Source organism: Diabrotica virgifera, chromosome 10 (assembly GCF_917563875.1).
Source record: "Diabrotica virgifera virgifera chromosome 10, PGI_DIABVI_V3a".
In the NCBI taxonomy this organism is placed as follows: Eukaryota; Metazoa; Arthropoda; class Insecta; order Coleoptera; family Chrysomelidae; genus Diabrotica; species Diabrotica virgifera.
This window is the reverse complement of record NC_065452.1, coordinates 65,510,993-65,535,076: the sequence shown is the minus strand read 5'-3', so window position 1 is coordinate 65,535,076 and position 24,084 is coordinate 65,510,993. Positions and strand designations below refer to the sequence as shown.

Here is a 24,084-nt window from a genome sequence, read left to right as displayed (position 1 = left end):
AAGAACAGGGTTTGGTACAAAGGTCTTATGACCAAGTGCCAGAGACTAACGAGTCTCGCCTGAGTTAAGAAGAAGAAGAAGAGCCTCCCATATTGTAAAAATCACGAGCCGCCACTGGTTGTTAGATCTTAGATGTTTAATTAGTCCACTATATGTTTAATTAGCAATATGTATTCTTCTCTTAACTTCTTCGCCGACATTGTTATCTGCGATAACTAGTGAACCTAGATATGTAAAAAATTTTACGCTTTCGATGTTATAGTCTCCTATTGTCAGATTCTGTAGGTTTTTTTGGCCTATCGATTTGCTGGCCTTCATGTATCTGGTCTTTATTTCATTAATATTTAGGCCACTGTTTTGTGCCGCTCTTTCTAGTGCATTAAATGCTTCTATCATTTCTCTTTTGCTTCTAGCTATAATATCAACATCATCTGCAAATGCCAATATTTGTACACTTTTGTTATTATTGTTCCTCTGGTGTTGACTTTTGACTCTCTAATTCTTTTTTCTAATGTAATGTTGAATAGAATACAGGATAGGGCATCTCCCTGTCGTAGGCCCGTTCTAACATGGATTGTATCTGTTAGTGCGTTTTAAATTCGAATTTTGCTTTGTACTTTAAGTGTTTCTTTTACTATATCAATGAGTTGAGTTGGAATATTAAACTCTTTCAGGGCGTGGATCAGAAATTCTCGATGGATACTATCATAGACACTCTCGAAATCAATGAAGAGATGATGTGTGTCTATATTAAATTCACTACTCTTTTCCAAGATTTGCCTCAAGACGAAGATCTTATCTATTGTGGACTTCTGCCTGCAGAATCCACATTGATGTCCCCCAACTATTTGTTCCGCATATGGTCTCAATCGCTCATACACAATATTTGACAGTATTTTATATGCCACAGTCAGTAGCGTTATTGCCGGTAGTTTTTACATTCAAGCTGATCTCAACCGGAACAAACAAAAACCGGTTAGGTTTCCAATGGGAAGGTTAGGAAATCGAGTGAATGTGTTTAATGGAAATTGACCGGCATAATCTATATAATATATTATTTTACTGTATATATATATATATATATATATATATATATATATACCAAACAAATGAAATAGAGAATGTGGAAAAATCCCCTTACGAATGACTCACACATCCACTATTTCGGGCTGGGAAAAATTTTCTGAATAGAATCAAAGATCCAAACACCAGTTCTCAGAAATGTGTTTCGCCCTCTTCAACCTCCCTGGGCTCATCGGTAAAGATGAGAGGTTGAATATCTTTAGACACATTCCATCAAAAAACAACATCCGAGACATAGACATAACAGGAGCGTATATCTACGCATCATCTGACAATGACAGTCTCAAGTTTTAATTCCCTAATTACTTAAAGTAAAATACATGTTTAAAAAACAAAAAAAAGAAGTCAATCTTTGAACACACTCAGTGATCAAAAGATACAAAGTTGGTTCACCGACCAATCGTAACAAAATCAAACAAATGAAATAGAGAATGTGGAAAAATCCCCTTACGAATGACTCACACATCCACTATTTCGGGCTGGGAAAAATTTTCTGAATAGAATCAAAGATCCAAACACCAGTTCTCAGAAATGTGTTTCGCCCTCTTCAACCTCCCTGGGCTCATCGGTAAAGATGAGAGGTTGAATATCTTTAGACACATTCCATCAAAAACAACATCCGAGACGTAGACATAACAGGAGCGTATATCTACGCATCATCTGAAAATGACAGTCTCAAGTTTTAATTCCCTAATTACTTAAAGTAAAATATATGTTTAAAAAACAAAAAAAAGAAGTCAATCTTTGAACACACTCAGTGATCAAAAGATACAAAGTTGGTTCACCGACCAATCGTAACAAAATCAAACAAATGAAATAGAGAATGTGGAAAAATCCCCTTACGAATGACTCACACATCCACTGTTTCGGGCTGGGAATAATTTTCTGAATAGAATCAAAGATCCAAACACCAGTTCTCAGAAATGTGTTTCGCCCTCTTCAACCTCCCTGGGCTCATCGGTAAAGATGAGAGGTTGAATATCTTTAGACACATTCCATTCAAAAAACAACATCCGAGACATAGACATAACAGGAGCGTATATCTACGCATCATCTGACAATGACAGTCTCAAGTTTTAATTCCCTAATTACTTATAGTAAAATATATGTTTGAAAAACAAAAAAAAAGAAGTCAATCTTTGAACACACTCAGTGATCAAAAGATACAAAGTTGGTTCACCGACCAATCGTAACAAAATCATATATATATATATATATATATATATATATATATATATATATATATATATATATATATATATATATATATATATATATATATATATATATATATATATATATATATATATGTATATATATAATGTATATATTATTATAAAATGTAATTTTTTACTTATTAATAAATCGTCTGGCTAAATAAGTCTTGAACCTAAGGCAAAAAAAAAATCAGTATAGAATGCAATTCCTATTAGAGCGCGAAAATTTTAGTAGAGAGTAAAAATTTAATAGAGAAAAAATACGACTTATACATTCAAAACTTTTTTGTACAAAAAAGTGGAGTAATAAAAGGTGTTGATAAAGAAATAACTGAAACAATTAAAAAACATTATTGTACCTAGATATGGAAATTTTAAAGTTTTAAATGTTAAAAGAATGCTTAGAAAAGTCAATGATGAACGGGTAGAGACGGGTACTGTAGTAGCGACGTTCAGGGGCCAAATGATACCACAACAGGTAATCATAGAGAAGATGATTTATCAAGTAGGACCATATATACCAAGAGTGATAAAATATAAAAATTGTCTGAGATATGGCCACAGCTCAACACAGTGTAAGGGCAAGAAAAGATGTGGAAAATGTGGACAATAACATGATTCGATAGAATGTGAATTAACAGAAATAAAGTGTGTATTAGGAAACCATTCTGAACTGGACAGAGAAAAATGCCCCGAATTTGCAAAACAGAAAGGTATTAAGTATTTAATGGTAAATGAAAATTTACCATTTGAGGAAGCTAAAATAAAATATACCAACAGTTACACGGCAGCCATACAATCCTCAAATTCAGGAAAAAATACACAATAACTACTAAAAGAAAGTAGAATGAAGGTACACAAACTAAATCAGTGTATCCATACATGGAAGAACATAAAAATATTTTAGAAACTCCTGGCACTTCTTCGTTTCCATCTCTACCAGTACCCAAAAATATCCCAATGTATCACAATAACGGTAAAACAAACTAAAAATTCAAATAAAAATATTAGTGAAACTATATTAGTATTAATTAAAAGCATTTTTAGAAAAAAATTCAATAATATTGCAAAATAAACAAGTTTTGGAAGAATTTAAATCAAATCTTGAACAAATTTTAAATGGAACTAACAAGTAATAAAATTTTAGAATGGAATTCACGATCTATAGAACATACTTAATACATTTTGAAAAATACGTAAATGAAAATAAATTTTTAGCTATATTATTAAGTGAATCGTGGCTAACACCAAAATTAAATATTTCATTTTCACAATATAATGTTTTTCGCGAGGATAGATTGGACGGCTATGGAGGAATTGCAATATTGCTCCGGAAAACATTAATTATCAAAATAATTTAAATTTCTATAATATAAATAATGTAATGTGTATTGCACTACAGATTTATTTAAAAAACAGAGTCATGTATTTATACTCCATATATGTGAAACCTAAATTAGGTATATCAAAAAATGAATGGGTAAAATTTTTCAATAGCTTAAGTAAGCCTTTCCTAGTTGGTGGTGACTTTAATTGTCACAATAAAGTGTGGGGATGTGATATAAATGATCGCTAAGGAATTAATTTATATGAAACAATGGAAGAATGTGGACATAATTTTTTAAATGATGGATCCGAAACATTAACGCCCGGTTTCATAATCAGTTAAAGTGGACTTTAAGTTTTAAGTTGGTACCCTTGTCAATGCAATTCATATGGGTAAATGTCAACGTTAAAGTGAACTTTAGTTAATGTTCACTTTAAGTTGATTATGAAACCGGGCCTAATTCGAGGAACAAAGAATAAAAATAAATCGGCTATAGATTTATCAATATGCTCTAGAGATATATATTACTTATTTAATTGGCGCAGAGAAACAATAAGCTTAGGTTCAGATCATTATCCAATTACCATGGAAATTATATATAATAATATAAATGATAATAATAATCTTAGTAATGACAATATTAAAACAACTAGCTATAGTGATAATTAGTGATAGATTTAGAATAAAATGGGATATTAAAAAAGTGGATTGGACACTTTTACCTTATTTGTTAAATAACGAGAATACAGACAACTTATCTGAAAATATTGGGCAAGAATATAAAATATTTTATGAATCATTAAATGCATCTATTAGAAGCAGTATTCCAGAGAAGAGAAAAGTGACCAATTCAAAATTTAATAAATCCTGGTGGAACAATGAATGTAAGTTAGCAATAAAACAACAAAAAGAGGCTTTTTTACAGTTTAAAAGAGTATCTAATAATGAAAATTATCTAAAATATCAGCAAGCAGAAGCTTGTAAAAAAGAATTATTTTGAATAGTAAAAGAGCCTCATGCATGGAAAATCCTATGTAACAGTTTAAATAAAAATACATCAATAAAAACAGTATGGAATGAGATTAGAAAACTAAAAAATGTCTATAACCCACCGAAGAATCCAATAAATGAAAACGATTGGACTGGAGGATTTTTTAACAAAATTGCCAAGCCATGGGCAGCTGAGCAAGAATTTAGTCATACATTGGACACTACAATAAATCAATCAAATGAAGGAAGCATATTCCTTTCTCAAGAATTTAACTTTGAAGAATTTAAAAATTGTTTAAAAAACAAAGACAATTCAGCCCCAGGAATGGACAACATCCATTATGGTATGTTATATAATCTACCTATGAATAAACAACTACACTTACTTACAATAGATCAAATATGGCTCAGCATGTGTATACCAAACTCATGGAAAGAATATATTGTAGTACCAGTACTTAAACCACATAATTGTGCAGACTGTGCTGATTGTGCAGACTCTTACAGAGGAATATCATTAGTATCATGCATTTTAAAAACATTAGAAAGAATGATTAAAAACAGATTAGAATTTTGGTTAGAAACTAATAAAAAACTGTCCCCAACACAATTTGGATTTAGAAAATCGCATTCCACAATGGAAAACTTGACACACTTGGTACTAGATGTATATAATTCATTCTCAAACAATAAATCGCTTGTAGCTACATTTATAGACTTAGAAAATGCCTATGATAATGTTAACTTCAAAATTCTATGTCAACAAATAAAGAAAATAGGATTACCAGATAACTTTTGTTGGAAAATATACAAACTATACTGTAACAGAATTCTCTATTTTCAAATTAACAACAAATTATAGGCCCCAAAATTGCAAATAATGGTATACATCAAGGAAGTATATTAAGCCCATTATTGTACGCTATTTACACTTAGGACTAGACTACACTAGACTTGGGAAAAGATATAATAAGTAGTAATGAAGGCAAAATATTACAGTTCGCTGATGATATCTGTATTTATGTCGATCAAAAAGATGTGGACTAGAGTTTTAAAACAATCAATGACATATATAAGCGCTTATGTGAGGATTTGTACCAAATAGGGCTATCTATATCGGTAAAGAAAACACAAGTATGTATATTTTCTAGGAAACAAAAACTTCCAACGTTCACAAAAATACAAAACGAGCAGTTCCCAATCCAATCTAAAATTAAGTATTTGGGTGTAATACTTGATAGAAAAATGAATTAGAAAGATCACATTGAGTACCTAATTACACGAGCTGAAAAAGGATATAACGCATTACGTGCAGTAAGTTATACAACCTGGGGAGCAGATGCAAATATATAACTACTCATTTACAGATCTTACATCAGAGCAATTTTGGACTATGGATGCATATTCTACAATCAAGCAGCCAAAACACACCTGAAAAAAATAGACGTGCTAGCAAACAAATGTCTTCGATTATGTATAGGAGCACTGAGAAGTACACCAACATCCAATTTAAGTGTAGAGTGCAATGAACCCCGTATTACCCTTCTATTCTTAATTATTAGCTTCTAAATTCACTTGATTTCTGTCTAAAAACAAGTCAAAATATAAACCTAACCTTACAGTCATTAAGATAACTACAGAGTTATCTCATAACTTGAGGTTTAGCGTCGCGTTATAAAGTGACAGTTGATATATCAGATAACTCAAGAACTGTCAAGAAATAACGCAAGTAGTTAAGTTAAATATGATACATCACACCAATTCGATGATTATAACTTAACTACAGGATAACTTTACGTTATATTTAACGTGAGTGATTCCTCACACTGCTGATTGCCTGTTATATTTCACCTAATATCAGCCTAATGCGCTACAAAGAACATGTCGAGAATATTATAATGACATCCCAAACACATCGGGACTTTATACTTGCTGGCGATGTAAACGCCAAATCAACCATATGGGGGTCTCCCAGAAATGACTATAGAGGAGAGATGTGGAATGATTGGAATTCGCAGATGACTTAGTTGTACTAAATAATGGAAAACCCACATTTGTGAGAGGGAAAGTTATGCCAGGAAGACGGTGGGCTGGGATGTGTTAGAGGATAATCTCTACACTTCACAGATACATAGTCTTTGAAACTGGAATCAAGGTCTCGACGATCGGCCGGAAAAAAGTAACCTTCAATAAAGAAGCTTATACTAGGGAGATATAAGTAACTTACCAGAAGAAGATGCTGTTGAATTCCAAGATCTAAGAAAGAAAATTATTAATTCTTACACCTCAAGTAGCTCCACTAATAACGTCACATATACAGTGCCATAGATTGCCTGGGAAAATTTTATAAAAATCTAGGTAATTAAAAATCGCCTAGAAGACGAATTACAGAGAAAGAGAAATATATCTGACAAACAGTACGGATTCAGGAAATCTAGATTTCCGTCGATGCGGTAAAAGAAATAACTGACACCGTAAAAAGGTCGAGGAAGAAATGGGCCGCTCTCGTGATGTTTGATGTGAAAAACGCATTCAACTCAGCCAACTGGGGCCACATCATTACCGCTCTGGAAAAAGCAAATGTGTCAGATTATTTGATCAATATAATTAAGGACTACCTTAATGAGAAGTATGTGGCAAAACCTAAAGACCTGAAAACTTCAGCAGGTGTACCGCAAGGATCCGTAGTAGGACCAACGCTTTGGAACGTGTTATATTAGAAATCGACTATGGAGTGGAGACCGAAGCTATTGCGTACGCAGACGATATAGCACTACTCATTCAATGTAACAACAACTTCAAGCTAGAAAGGCTAGTCAATAGAAGCTGCAGAAAAGTTAACTGGTGGATGGTGAAACAAGATCTAGAGTTGGCGACAGAAAAAACAGAAATTGTGATCTTAAAAGGTCCTAGAGCCCGTCCAAATCTGAATTTTGTAATAGGTAGTAAGAGGATAGGGCCTAAATTCTGCAGTAAATATTTGGGCATCCAACTAGATACAGATCTAAGATTCACAAAGCGCAGCATTAATTAAAATTATGCCAAATATTGACGACCCAAGCTCTCTCAAAAGAAGAATGTACCTTCAGGTTGTACATTCTACCCTCCTATATGACGCCCCCATATGGTACGAAGCCTTGAGAATGACTAAATATAAAGAACTGCTTACAAAGGCACAAAGAAAGCCCCTACTAAAGGTAGCAAGCGCGTACCGGACCACTTCTACGACTGCCCTACAGGTTTTAACGGGCACAGTCCCCATTCACTTATTAGCCAAAGAAAGAGAAATACCGTATAACAGAGAAAACGGCCATCTACCAGAAATAAAATTCGAAGTAAGATCACATATGCTCCAAATATGATGTGGCAACATGGTCTAAATGCAGGTTCAGAAGACTAAATTATTATTTGACGCAATTTCTCACCGGCCGGCAATTTAGGTCGTACACGTACAGAATAAAGAAGACCACAAATGATTTGTGTATAGATTGTGGCATCCTAGACGACCCATAACACTGTATTTTTGCCTGCACTCTTGTCAAAGAGAACGGAACAATCTAGTATCAAGACTAGGAGCGCTAAAGCCCAACAATTTGATACAAAAAAAGATTGCAGAACAAGGAATCCTATGATGTTACTACGTCGACCTAATTACACAAATAATCAAGACATAGAAGACGCTAGAAAGAGCGAAACAGGAACAGGGCGCATGAGGTAATAAATTACAATATAGTGCTGTCATGCTCACAGCCAAATCGATAGCTATGACTTATGACGTACGATAGTTTAGCATCCCCTCTTTTATTTTACATTCCCCCTTGTCAGGTCACATACAACTGTACTTTTGATCGTCCCTGTATTTTGTTTCTTACAATTGATACTGTCCTTGCGTTATTCTGACTGGTTCTTATCGCTTCTAGGTAGGAACCTTTTTCCAGTTTCTTCTCTCCAATTTTTCAGACAGCGCAAGGCATCCCAATGTTTTGTTCACCGATTGAACTCGTCCGGGGTGCCTTGTCGGAAGAAGGGGTGGTTTTAGTTGGTAGACGACTGGTCAGGGCTGCATTCGGCGCATATAATCCACATTTTTGGATACTACGTGCTAGCATGATGTCAAAAGAAGACGATGTCAAAAAAAAATTCTATGAAGAACTAGAAGCTGCATACCATTCATGCCCAAAGAATGACATCAAAATTATTTATGGTGATCTCAACGCAAAAATAGGAAAAGAGCAACAATACCTACAAACGATAGGTAAGCACAGCCTCCATGAAGTATCCAATGACAATGGCATCAGACTAATAAATCTAGCAACTTCCCTTTACATGGTCATTGCTAGCACATGCTTCCAGCGGAAAAATATTCATAAGGGAACGTGGAGATCTCCAGATGGGGTTACAGTAAACATGATCGATCATGTTATTATTGACTCTAGACATTACTCAGACGTAATGAACGTATGCAGCAGACGAGGGGCAAATGCCGACTCAGATCACTACCTAGTGGAAAGTAGAATAAGAGCCAGAATCTCAAACATAAAAAAAGAAAAGGGATCCAAAATTGAAAAATATGAAATAAAAAACTTAGCAGACAACAGCAAAAAGGCCAAATACAAAGAATATATAAAAGGAAGGCTAGAAAACAGACAAAAGCACGAGGATATAAACAGAAAATGGGAAGCGTGTAAAAACATCATACAAGACGCTGCCAAAGAGACCTTGGGTCTACAAAAAAAGGTCAAATCAACTGAAGGGAAGTGGTTCGATGAAGAGTGTCGTAACATAACAGAGAGAAAAAATAATGCATATCAACGATTACAACAACGACATAGAACAAGACAGGCAGAGGAGGAATATAGGCTAAGGAGGGAAGAGAAGAAAATACATCGCAGAAAAAAAGAGAACACATAGAAAAAGAACTCCAAGAAATTGAATAATTAAATAAACCAACAGAATCCAGAAAATTCTACCAAAAATTTAACAAAAGCAGAAAAGAATTTAAACCAAGAATAATGATGTGCAGAGACAAAGAAGGAGATATAGTAACTCAACAGAGTGAAATACTACAAAGATGGACTGAATTCTTCAAAGAAAAGTTTGAACAAAACGGAGATCCACTATACGATGGAATTATACTAGATCAAACGGATACCAGAGAAACAACCCTCCTTCAGTCGCTGAAATGCAAGAAGCAGTTACCAGACTTAAAAACAACAAGTCACCTGGATTAGACAATATTAGCGCAGAATTAATAAAAGAAGGCGGAGACTCCGTATTGAATGCGATACACGAACTAATATAGTGAACATATGGAATAATAAACAACTGCCATAAGACTGGAATACCGGAGTAATTATTCCACTACATAAAAAGGGAGATCAGCTTGAATGTAAAAACTACCGGGCAATAACGCTACTGACTGTGGCATATAAAATACTGTCAAATATTGTGTATGAGCGATTGAGACCATATGCGGAATATCACCTAGCACACTGCAATAGCATAGTATGTGTATGGCAATTTCTTCTTCCATTTCGCACTTTCTGCACCATGGTTCATTCACCTTACCTAGTTTGTATAGGTGATTTCTTAAACGACAATGTCCAGTTACCATTTCAGTGACCGTTTTGATCTCCCGTTTATTGAGGTTCATCAAACTGTTCGAGAGTTTTTTATCAATATTCTTGATTATTTTTTTAGTCTGGATTTGCCCTTGAGTGGTTCTCCATTTATTTTGATGATTCTTTATCAGCCATTTCTGAACCTCGTTTTTCATAGCATCTTTAGTGATGCCACAGAAAGGTTCTGGGCCTTCAAAAGTTTTTCTCGAGCCTTGTTTCGCTAACATATCTGCTCGTTCGTTCCCATGCATCCCCTTCATGACCCGGCACCCATATTAAAGACACTTTATTGTCTTTTGCCAGGTTGAGGAGATCTTTGCAGTTTCTCACCAGTTTTGATTTGGTGAGAGGGGTCTTTACAGCCAGAATAGCCGATTGGCTATCTGTGTAAATGTTGATTCTCTTAGCTTTAGGGTCCTCATCAATGATTTCATCAATGCAGGCCACCAAAGCAAAAACTTCAGCCTGGAACACCGTTGTATGTTGACCTAGGCTGTAAGATTTATTATAGTTACATGTTTGCCCAAAGACTCCTGATCCAGTACCATGAGCAGTTTTAGATCCATCAGTGAACCATATTAAGTCTCCATTAATGTTTGGGACTTTTTGTTCTCTAGATGGTATAATTGTGTTAATCTTCTCAGTGAAGATTAGTTCTGGTGTCATCATATCTAAGTTCATCATAAAGATGTATTCCTCAAGTATAGTCCCAGTAATGTTTGTGTGGCTATTCAATACATAATTTGGCCTCAAAGTATTGTTTGCTTTGAGCCTCAGGATGGTCATAAAGGCTACCGCCGAAATATACAATTCCAGCGGAGCGAGACCTGTGATAGCCTCTAATGAAGCCGTTCCTGTACTATTCAAGGCTCCTGTTATATTTAGAAGCGCTTGTCTTTGTAGGGTGGTGAGAGTGGTCACACAAGATTGCAAAGCCGTCTTTCTCCACCAGAGTACTGACCCATAAGTAACTGTCGGTCGTATCACTGATGTATACAACCAACATATCACCTTTGGTTTCAATCCCCAGGTTTTACCTACAACTCGTCTGCAGTTCCAGAAGAGTCGCTTAGCCCTATTGGTTATATTGGTAATATGAGTATTCCAATTGAGTTTCGAAACCAGGGTTACCCCTAGATACTTAACCTCATTGGTTCTTTCCAGTACCTCTCCAAATAATTTCAGCTCACTCAGTCCAGTAAGCTTCCTCTTATTTGTAAAGGCTACCAGTTTAGTTTTAGAATGGTTCACGGAGAGGTTCTCTTTCAGACACCAGTTCTCTATGTAGTGAAGGGCATATCGCATCTGATACGCAACAGTGCTGGGAAATTTTCCCCTAGTTAATATCACGATATCATCTGCGAAACCCTGGACCCAGCTTCCTTGGACGCTTAGCCCATGAATCAGATCATCGACAACTATGTTCCATAATGACGGTGACAATACACCGCCTTGAGGGCATCCCTTAGTTGCCCTCAGATTTATGGTATCTTCATGCGTATCTGTGGATATTATTCTGCTCTGAAGCATCTGAATAATCCACTTGCATGTTGTGTTGTTGATTTTCTTCCTCACCAGTGCGCTTTGTATAGACTCGATTGAGGTATTATCAAATGCACCTTCTATATCTAACAATGCAGCAAGGGCGACTTCTTTCTGATGCAGACTCCTTTCGAGTTCCGACACTAGATTGGGCTTCACCTGATTTCCCTGCCTGATACGCCCATTGCCGTTGGTGCAGTGGATTTTCATTTAAATTGTTTTTCTTGATGTGTTCATTCAAGATTTTTTCCATGGTTTTTAACATGAATGAGGTCAGACTTATAGGCCTGTAGGATTTTGCTAAGGTGTAATCTGTTTTTCCTGGTTTGGGAATAAACGCCACCCTTGCCCTTCTCCAAGCTTTGGGAATGTATCCTAGAGCATGGCTAGCTCTAAATATTGTGATCAGGGGACCCATGATTATTTCCAGACCCTCCTGGAGAAGCTTAGGAAATATACCATCCGGTCCCGCAGTTTTATAAGGTTCAAAAGTTTCAATAGCCCACCTGACCTTGTTAGAACCAAAGATCTCGTCAGAGGTCAGCCAGTCCTTTTTGGTTGGGCTATTGTTTGCTTGATGATTGTTATTAGCAGTCAATTGCGTCGACCCTGGAAAGTGAACACTTAAAATATGCTCTACAGCCTCCTTTTCTGTATCCGTATACTTCCCATTGGGCAATTTCATTGACTTGGGTTTGTTAATGTTATCTCTTTTGAGGACTCTGTTAACCCTAGCGCTTTCAGGTACACTTTCAATGTTTTCACAGAATTCTCTCCAGGATCTTTCCTTAGCGGATTGGATTTTCTTATTATAGGTTTTCAGTTTAGCCTTATATGCTTCCCAATCACCTGATTTCTTCGCCCTATTGAAGAGCCGTCTTGTTTCTCTTTTGAGATCAGACAGCTCCTTATTCCACCAAGTTACTTGCCTGGGAGGGCGACTTTCTTTTAACGGGCAGTTTTCCTCATATGAGGCGACTATTGCATGCTGCAACCAGTCTACTGCCATCTCAACCTCAACATTGTTTTTTGGCCTTTTAGGTTAATTCCGTACCCTTGTTCCAAGATCCCTCTTAAAGGATTCCCAATCGGTCACCTTAGGGTCTCTATAGAACCTTGGTTACGGTTTGACTGAGTTTATCTCAAAGCATATGTATGCATGATCCGATAAGGATAACGCATCCGACACATGCCAGTCAGATATTATGTTCCCAATCCCCATAGAGCATAGGCTTAGGTCGATTAGTGATTCTGCTCTTGATGTCCTGAAGGTGGGCTTATTACCCCTGTTCAGAAGATCAAGTTCAGTAGTGCAAAGGTACTCAAAAAGTAACTTACCTCTATTGTTTGTATCTCTGCTTCCCCAAATGATGTGGTGGGCGTTGGAGTCGACTCCAATGATAAGTTCTGTATGCTTATCATTGGTATATTCTAGAAGGTTCTCTAGGTTAGTCCCTGGAAGTTGTTCTTTAGTGTCAATAGGAAGGTAAAGAGACGCAACAATCAACTCTGTAACCAACCCATTGCAATTCAGTTTAATTCTGGCAGCTGTCATGTCTCCCGTACAGAGCTCCATAACTGGTACCAGGTTAAGGTCAGATCTACAAAAGATACAAGTTCTGATTTTATTGTCAGGTACTCCCAAAATTAGTTCCCATCCCTTAACATTTAATCCCCGTATCTTACCTTCATTTATCCACGGTTCTTGAATAAGCACCATATCAATGTTTTTCTCAGCTACTTCCTGGCACAAAAGTGCCGAAGCTGTTTTTTTTCTGCAAATTGATCTGTATGATCTTAATTTTGCAGTTTATTCATTTTTGGGGTCTCTAACAGGCCCTCTTGTAATTTATTTCACCTGCATAGATTCCCCTTCGGCCTCCTGCAGTTCGGAAGTAATCGTTGCAGGTTTTGGTTCCCCAATGTTTCCAGCCTGTCTTGCTTTACCCTCTTCCAACGGTATAATACTTGCTCGCTGTAGAAGGTAGAAAGTATGAAGTCCTTGATAGGTTCCTTCTCGAACAATATCTCGTCATCATTGATATATAATTAATCTTGTAATTAATAGTCCAATTAATAATAAATTATTATTATATAATTGAAATCATTTCATTAATCCTAATATTGTTAATATTGCTCTTAAAGCTCCTAATAAAGGTCATGGCCTAATATCTACTAAATGATAGGGATGATTTTTATGAGTTGACATTAATTTACTTCTCTAGAATATAATGTTCTTAAAACAGCAAATACATAAGATTGGATTATAGATACTGCTGTTTCTAGAACTAATAATAAAAGTTGTACAATAATTAAAATATTTAATATATAAATTAATAATATTGGTCTGGTATTTCCTAAAAGAGTTATTAATAAATGTCCGGCAATTATATTAGCAGTTAATCGTACCGCTAATGTCCCAGGTCGAATTACATTTCTAATTGTTTCAATACATACTATAAATGGTATTAAAATCGGGGGTGTTCCTTGAGGGACTAAATGGGCTAATATATGGATAGTATTATTAATTCAGCCATAAATTATAAATCTTAATCATAGGGGTAAGGCCAATCTTAATGTTAATGTTATATGTCTAGTTCTAGTTAAAATATAAGGGAATAACCCAAGAAAATTATTAAATAAAATTAATCTAAATAATGAAATAAAAATTAATGTTCTTCCTTGTGATTTATAACTTCCAATTAAAATTTTAAATTCTTTATGTAATGTTATAATAATTTTTTCTCATAAGTAATTATAACGAGATGGAATTAATCAAAATGTTGATGGAATAATTAGTAGACCTAATATTGTTCTTAATCAATTTATTGGTAGAAGTAGCATCAAAAGAAGAAAATAGGTTTATTATCATTTTCAATTAAATTTTAGAGTTGATTTTTTAGTTATAAAATATTTAGGTTTATAGCTAAAATTGAAGTAATTAAAATTATTAAATAAATAAAAAATAAAAATAAAGAAGAATATTAAAGTGACTCAATTTAAAGGTATTATTTGAGGAATTAAAAATTATCTTTTAGATAATTTTAGCTTGACAAGCTAATGTTATATTTTAACTAAATTTTTCATTAGAGATAGATGTTAAACTATCATCTTATGGTTTAAAATTCCATTGCTTACTTTCAGCCATCTAATGAAAGTTCAATTATTTTAAGAATTCATTTGGAAAAATATTTAGGAGAAATTCTTTCCAGTACAATAGGGATAAATCTATGATTTGCACCACAAATTTCTGAACATTGTCCAAAAAAAATTCCTGATCGTCTAAGAGAAAAGCTAATTTGATTTAGACGTCCGGGTGTAGCATCAATTTTTACTCCTAATGAAGGAATAGTTCAAGAATGAATAACATCAGCTGCAGTTACTAATATTCGAATATTAGTTTCGAAGGGAACAACAATTCGATTATCAACATCTAATAATCGGAAATTAAAGTTATTTAATTCATTAGTTGGAATTATATATGAATCAAATTCTACATTTTTAAAATCTGAATATTCATATGATCAGTATCATTGATGTCCAATAGTTTTAATAGTAATAGCTGGATTATTAACTTCATCTAAAATATAAATTAATCGTAAAGATGGAATAGCAATAAAAATTAAAGTAATTGTTGGTAAAATAGTTCAAATAATTTCAATTAATTGCCCCTCTAGAAGGTTTCGATGTAAAAATTTATTAAAAAATAAAAAAAAATATTAATTGACCTACTAAAACTGTAATAATTACTAAAATTATTAATGCATGGTCATGAAAATAGGATAATTGTTCTATTAAGGGTGATGTTCTATCTTGTAATATAAAATTTTTTCAAGTTGAAATTTCTAAAAAAAGTTTAAACTTTATATTTGGGGTTTAAGTCCATTGCACTAATCTGCCATATTAGAAATTTGAAGATAATATTGGTAATTCAGAATATCTGTGTTCGGCAGGAGGATTAAATTGTAATCATTCAATTGAAGAAGTTAATCTTAAAGGTCTTAATCTTTTTCGCTGTAAGGAGAAAGCTTCTCAAATAATAAAAATTAAAAACAATACTCCAATTAAAGAAATTAATGATCCAATAGAGGATACAATATTTCATAATATAAATACATCTGGATAGTCTGAATATCGTCGGGGTATTCCTATTAATCCTAAGAAATGTTGGGGGGAAAAAGTTAAATTTACTCCAATAAATATAATAAAAAATTGAATTTTTAAATAAAAATTATTTAAAGTTAAACCTGTAAATAATGGGAATCATTGAATAAATCCCGCTATGATAGCAAAACAGCTCCTATAGATAAAACATAATGGAAATGAGCAACAACATAATAAGTATCGTGTAGTACAATATCAATAGAAGAATTTGCTAGAACAATACCTGTTAATCCCCCCACTGTAAATAAAAAAATGAAACCTAAAGCTCAAAGAGTTACAGGTCTATATGTAATAGGAGTTCCGTGATAAGTAGCTAATCATCTAAATACTTTAATACCAGTTGGTACAGCAATAATTATAGTTGCTGAAGTGAAATAAGCTCGTGTATCAACATCTATACCAACTGTAAATATATGATGAGCTCACACAATAAATCCTAATAATCCAATCGCTATTATATCATAAATTATTCCTAAAGTTCCAAAGGCTTCTTTTTTCCTTCTTTCCTGTCTAACAATATGAGAAATTAATCCAAATCCTGGTATAATTAAAATATAAACTTCAGGGTGACCAAAAAATCAAAATAAATGCTGGTAAAGAATTGGGTCTCCCCCTCCAGCTGGATCAAAAAAGGATGTATTTAAATTTCGATCTGTTAATAATATTGTAATTGCCCCTGCTAGAACCGGTAATGATAAAAGTAAAAGAATTGCTGTAATTACTACGGCTCAAACAAATAAGGGTATTCGATAAAAAGTTATTCCTATAGGTCGTATATTAATTACTGTTGTAATAAAATTAATAGCACCTAAAACTGAAGAAATACCAGCTAAGTGAAGCCTAAAAATAGCTAAATCTACTGATGATCCTCCGTGAGCAATATTAGATGATAGGGGGGGGGGGGTAAACTGTTCATCCTGTACCTACCACTCTTTCTACCATTCTTCTTAATAACAATAATAAAAGAGAGGGGGGAAGTAATCAAAATCTTATATTATTTATTCGAGGAAATGCTATGTCAGGGGCACCAATTATTAATGGAACAAGTCAATTTCCAAAACCTCCAATTATAATAGGTATAACTATAAAAAAATTATAATAAATGCATGGGCTGTAACAATAACATTATAAATTTGGTCACTTCCAATTAGGGATCCAGGGCTACCTAATTCTGCTCGTACTAGGATTCTTAGGGAAGTTCCTACTATTCCTGCTCAAATTCCAAAAATAAAATATAAGGTACCAATATCTTTATGATTAGTTGAAAATAATCATTTATTCGGTAAAATGGCTGAGATTAAGCAATAAACTGTAAATTTATTTACGAATTTAAATTCTTTTACCAAGTCTTATATTCAACTATGATTTTAAATTGCAAATTTAAAGGTAAATTTTATTTTAAGGCTTAGACAATTATCTATATTTAACTTTGAAGGTTAAAAGTTTCATTTAACTTAAATCCTTAAAGTATACTAAAAATTCTTCTGCATAAAAATAGTCTTATTAAAGTAATTGCATTAAAAAAATTAATCAACCATTTTTAATTTTAATTGGTTTTTTATAAATTTCATTTATTATAACAGTTATAGTAGAAAAAGTGATTCGTAAATAAAAGAATAGTGTAATTAAAGTTAAAATAATTAGAACTAATCTCACAGCGTAAAAATTATTTTCTACTAAATTATTAATGACTAATCATTTAGGTAGAAACCCTAAAAATGGAGGCAATCCCCCTAAAGATAAAAAATTAAAAATAAAGAATAATTTTAATATTTTGAATATTGAAATATTGAAGAATGTAGAAATATACATATGTGAAGTACCAGAAACAATAGAAGATGACAAAGAAAAACACAGATTAATAGAAGAATATCATAATCATCCGATTTTTGGAGGACACTTAAAGAAAAATAGACTAATAAAGAAGCTAAAAGCAAGATTCAGATGGAAAAATTTGGAAAAAGACGTAAGAAAATACGTTAAACAATGTCATGAATGTCAAATTAACAAACCGAATAGAACACATGTCAAAGAAGACGTGATATCGGACACTTCTTCGAAACCAGAGGACACAGAATACATAGACACGATAGGTCAATTCACTAAAAGCAATGAAGACAAAAAAGAGCGACAAGAAAAGAATAAGCTCAAAGCAACACCACAACACTTTAAAATAGGAGACCTAGTCCTGGTAAAAAGGGAAGAGAATGGTAAGTTTGATAGTCTTTATGTAGGCCCTTTCACAATAACAGAGGTAAATAATGTTAATTGTAAGATCAGATCGGAAAACAATAAAATCAAGGAAATACATAAGAATAGATTATATGCTTACAATCCGAGAACACCGTGAGTGACAAGTGAAACGGGAACAGTGTAGATAACGAACATTTTCACTTTTATTTTTTTTTGTATTTAATTAGTATTTATAGGAAAAATGTATATATTGTACTTCGTAAAACGCAGCAAGTAATTAGTGGTACTATTAGAAAAAATTTCTTCCTTTTCCGTAGTCAGAAAATTTTCGGGGGAAGGGGAAGATGAATTGGGATACACAGCATCTCAGTAAACATCATATTAAAAATAAACCTTTTAATAATTAAATGCCCGTGGTAATGTTTGTTTTTAATAAATACGATTAACCTAGTTTTTGCATCGATGCATGCTAGTATTTGATACAAGGTCGAGTTGCAATAATATTCAGTGGGTGTTTATTAACAGTCAGCACTTTTGAATCACGTTCACCTTGGCTTACCAAAACAGTAAATAAACAATAATCGACTTTAATTATATTTTTACGAGAACAGATAAATCAATTAGCAGTTGAGATTCCAGGGGGTAACATCGATTTCAAGTAAATACTATACCACCAGTTACTTTCTGTGATATATTTAACGTGTAAATAAATGTATTAACAACGAACGATATTTACTACATCAACCCTCATAGTCGGGGTAACCACCCCTAAGTATCCAGGGTGGCTCAGAAGACAGGAGCCACCATACTGGCTAAACCATACATTAACCGTGCCTTTTGGAGTGCTAAGTGTCAACTATTTTTGATCCTCTTCTCTTACTTCCATTTGTAAATAAGCCTGTTTCAAATCAATTTTTGTGAATTTATCACCACCCGCCATTGAAGAGAATAACTCCCCGACTGTGGGCAAAGGGTTATAATGGGATTTATCTCATTATTTAGATATTTTAGAAATCCTTAAATTACCTTAAAGTATTCGTTAGATATTTATTTATAAAACAATAAACATTACGCATATTTGTTATAATAATTGCAAAGTAGAACACCTTAGCTAAAGTCCACGTTTTGCTTAGATCAACAAGGTCGATTATTCATTTTGACACACTAACGAGAATATATACAAACATATTTACAAAACGAAGTATTTGATAAATATGGGAACACGATCAGATTTGAGCATTAGTGGGTCAGTAGAGTTAGTTAGTTAGGTTTGGGAGGTTGCTGCCGTTAGAGCAGAATAATGTAATCACCTATCAACTGAATACATTTATATGGTATTAATTTAACCAAATAAAAGAGTTATGAGAATATAGTGTATTCCTGATAGTCAACCCCATTCCAGCATAGTAAATCACCACGTACCACCATATGGCGATCTTTTGAGAGGCGAACTAGGACTTCTGAGGCAGTAGAAAACAGGAACAAAGATGGCAAAAAAACTGGAAGAAACGAAGGAAATTTGGGGTAAAGGACCAATCCTCATACTAATTGGTATCGTTAGATGGAATGGGACGGACTATTTGGAGCTGGAGAGGCCAACGATAAGGGAGTCCAAATGGTAGATGTCGACATGGACGAAGGTTTGGAGACATGGGGTCACGCCCAAACGTGTAGAGGACAAAAATGGAAAGGAATGGACAATACCCAGTGGACAGATGTGTAATCGTGAGTAACTTCTTAGCTATTTTTTAAATTGCATATACAGTCTCACAGATATGAATTTTTTTTATTAATATAATATAAATATAATCATTTAAGAAGAACTGGAATTATTAGTTATTACTTAAATATAATTAAATTAGGTAAATTTTTTTTTCGTATATTATTAAGTTTTAGAAGTATTTCACTAATAATTTAGAAATTTTTTTTTTGAGAATTACATATCATATAGGTATAGATAATCTTAATCGATAGTTTTATTTTAATAGAAATATAACAATTCTTAAATATTATATCCTAACAAATAGTATAATTATTTTTAACCATACGAGTACGTAAATAGTAAATAAGTTTATTTTGATTTGATGTACATTAATTTCTACTTGATGAAAATGCATACGGAAGTTATTTTGTTTATAACAGTACTATTTTTAAACTAAGGACTTCGAGTATGTGTTTGACATTGAAAATTGAAACGAATGAACTACATAGGAATTCGCTAAAGCGACAAAGCGAAGAAAGTTATTATGATAAATAAAATTAGCCTGAAAAATATATATTAGTGTTCGAACAATATGTTTATAAGGAAAGATAAAAGAAAATATTTTAAGATGTTGGAGAAATTGGAAAATCCAGCATAAAGGACTTATATTGGAGACGGAAATGTCTCAATCAATGGAAATTTTTGTTGAGAAATGCACGTAAATGCAAAGATTTTTACTTATGATAAATATGACAAGACAAAGAAACATACCACAAAAAGGAAAAATTAAAAATGACGGAAAAGAAATAATTTTTTATATACAAGGAGTATGATTATACCACGTACATAGGACTAATAAAATTCGTCCTCGTGAGAGAGCCCACAACTACTGCCATAATGGCATATGGAGTTTTTATTGAGTGAACGAATTTCCTCGTGAGAGAGTGAATTATTTTTATACAATGATTTTGTGACGAAAAGAAAGTCAGTTAAGAAATGATGATGAACTGATATAAGAAGAAAAATAAAGACAAAACAAGTTATATAAAGTTGAAGTATCGGAGTGTATAAAGGAAAAGAAAATCCCATTTGAGGAAAAAGACAAAAGAAGATTAAATATTAAGACTTAAAAAGTTACCCTAGAGAAAGACAAGTATTAAGGATAATTTGAAGAAGATTAATGTCAAAAGATCTGGAAAAATAGAATAATTGAAGAAAATTTTGTACCTGCAGTACAAAAAGTTACAGTACCTTAGCACCTACAGAAAAGTACTATTTAAGAAGAATACTTTGTATGGCTTCAAGTAACATAATTATTAGTATAATATATAAAATAACTTTAAATTTCTATATAATATAGATATACTTATTTTATTCGAATGAGGTCATGTAAGACTGTATTTCAATTAAAGAAATAGAGATTATTTTTGTGACGTAAAAGTGACTATTCGCGTGAAGAAACTGAACTTCTATTTAACTAGTAACAAAAATTTAATTTAATTTAATTTAAATTTAGCTGTTGTAGGTTTTTCTCATTAGTAGTTTTTATGTAAATATTTTAATGGACTTTAAAAAGGTACATGGCTCAGAAAATTTTCTTTTCTAAAGGGGATGATATAATGGGATTTATCTCATTATTTAGATATTTTAGAAATCCTTAAATTACCTTAAAAGTATTCGTTAGATATTTATTTATAAAACAATAAACATTACGCATATTTGTTATAATAATTGCAAAGTAGAACACCTTAGCTTAAGTCCACGTTTTGCTTAGATCAACAAGGTCGATTATTCATTTTGACACACTAACGAGAATATATACAAACATATTTACAAAACGAAGTATTTGATAAATATGGGAACACGATCAGATTTGAGCATTAGTGGGTCAGTAGAGTTAGTTAGTTTGGTTTGGGAGGTTGCTGCCGTTAGAGCAGAATAATATCAACTGAATACATTTATATGGTATTAATTTAACCAAATAAAAGAGTTATGAGAATATAGTGTATCCCTGATAGTCAACCCCATTCCAGTATAGTAAATCACGACGTACCACCATAGGGTATTCATCCACTACTATGTATTGATTTAACGTACTCTTGAAATCCCCACATATTCTAACCGTTCCATTTGCTTTAATTACTGGCACAATGGGTGTTGCAAACGCAAACTCAGAGCTATTTACCTTTTTCAATATACCCTCATTTTGCAAATTTTGTATCTCTCTTTCTACTTCTGGTAGTAATGCATGCGGTACCTTCCTTGATTTAATAAAAAATGGGTTGATATTGGGTTTTACCTGAAGTTTTGCCTGTAGGCCCACAATCTTTCCTAGATCTTGTTTAAAAATTGTACTATATTTTTCAAATAAGTTATGTAATTTTGATTGCACATTTAAGTCTACATTAAAGATTTCATTTTGTAAATTTAACCCTAATTGCCTAATACACTCCCTCCCTAGAAGTGGATGTTTATTTGACTCTACTACATAAATGTTTAAGTTTTTAATTTCGTTTCTGTACTTAACCTGTACCTCTGCCATTCCCAAAATATTTAGTGGCTGACCTACATATGAAAATAATTTTAAATTTGTATTGTATAACTGTAAGTTTGGAAAATGCAATTAACAATCTTTATTATTTGTTAACGTAACTGCTGCTCGTGAGTCAACCTCAAAATTTAAATTCATAGTATTTACCTGTAATTAATGATAAATTTTTCTCTGTATTGAGACTGTTGACTTGAAATGAGTAAAATTTCATCCAATTGATCTTCTTCTACCTCATTTACCTGACTAGTATCATTCCTGAATTCCTCTTCATGCAGACCTTGCTCAAATGTCCCTTCCTCTTACATTTATGGCATTGTAAATCTTTTTTTGGACATTTATTTGCTAAGTGTTGCTCCGACCCACACCTAAAACAATTTAAATTTTTATTAACATAATCTCTACTATTCGACACATTTCTTGGTGTTGTATTAGCTGATTTTTCAGTCTTATTTCCCACACTTAGTGTATTCACCATCCCTGCATGTGATTGATGTAGGTAACTGGGCAGCATCTCTTGCTGATGTTTCCATACTAAAAGTTACTTCAATGGCCTTTTCGATAGTTAGATTTTTTATTTCCAACAATCTACTCTGTATACGTTCATTACATTGGCCAAATACCAACTGATTTCGTAATGCTTTCTTTTGGTAGTCACCAAAGTTACACGTAATTGACAATCTTTGTAGAACTGTCAAGTAATCTTTTATACTTTCCCCCTCATGTTATTTTCTCTGTAGGAAACGAAAAATCTCTGCTATTTCTAGAGGGTGTGGGTTGTAATGATCTTTCATGATATTTACTAATTCATCATAAGATTTCGTATCAGGTGTTTGGGGAGATAACTTATCCCAGAGTATATCATAAGCTTCTGGTCCCATGTAATGTAATAAGTAAGCTGCTTGCTTACCTTGTGGAATACCAAATACTTTGAATGCACTTTCTAACCTCATTAACCATCTATCGAATTTTTTTGATACATCATACGATTCTATTGAAAATACGGTCTGTACTGTATGATGGACCGTCTCAGCTACTGCACCTGCACTTTGATTTGGGGTTGCTGGCACGTCTCCGGTGTTCTGCATCTTCTCACGTGGTTCCGCACTTGAGGATTAATTTATAACAAAAATATGTAACCGCAATTCGCTCCGTTCTCGTCGCCAACTGTTATATTCGTATGTAGTGTTGCCCAAATGCAAGACCAAGACGAGACTTAGACAGTCTTGGTCTTGGTCTTGCGCCAGTACACCTGGTCTTGGTCTTGGTCTTGGTATTGCGCTCCCAGTCTTGGTCTTGGTCTTGGTCTTGCAGCAAGAGTCTTGCAAGTCTCGCAGTTGCCCATTAGCCTATTGCATATCTTAGTATGCTATTATTGCATGCTAGAATAATAAGTTAGCATAATGCTAGAATATTCCACAGAGTGAGAAAAAACACAGTTTGATTGGTACACCCGGTATACACTGACAAAATTGACCTGTCTACAACAATATCTATTATTACTGCGATACCTATAAAGAATACAATAAGACCAAATATTAAAAAAAATCACTTAAATTTAAATAACAACAGGTTTATGAAATTTGAGACATTAAAAATGACCCATTTTTAAGGTGGTACCATGGACGTATAAATAAAGATGGGTGGTGCGTTAATTTCTTGGAGAAGTGTACCTAAATCGTTAAAATAATATTTCG

The 24,084-nt window shown here is 33.3% G+C and overlaps 2 protein-coding genes across 2 annotated transcripts; both read right to left on the bottom strand.

Annotated features, from left to right (window-relative positions):
• Positions 1-14,956: 14,956 nt before the first annotated feature.
• On the bottom strand, positions 14,957-15,608 carry LOC126893038 (cytochrome c oxidase subunit 2-like; the record flags this gene model as incomplete). The annotated part of the gene is given in 2 exon segments (XM_050662979.1): positions 14,957-15,499; positions 15,501-15,608. Coding segments are annotated over 2 exon segments (651 nt in total), but the record flags the coding sequence as incomplete, so codon positions are not given.
• LOC126893037 (cytochrome c oxidase subunit 1-like) lies at positions 15,606-23,475 on the bottom strand. The gene is given in 5 exon segments (XM_050662978.1): positions 15,606-16,075; positions 16,078-16,846; positions 16,848-17,038; positions 17,041-17,154; positions 23,298-23,475. Coding segments are annotated over 5 exon segments (1,644 nt in total). The 3' UTR covers positions 15,606-15,683.
• Between the last annotated feature and the right edge of the window lie 609 nt (positions 23,476-24,084).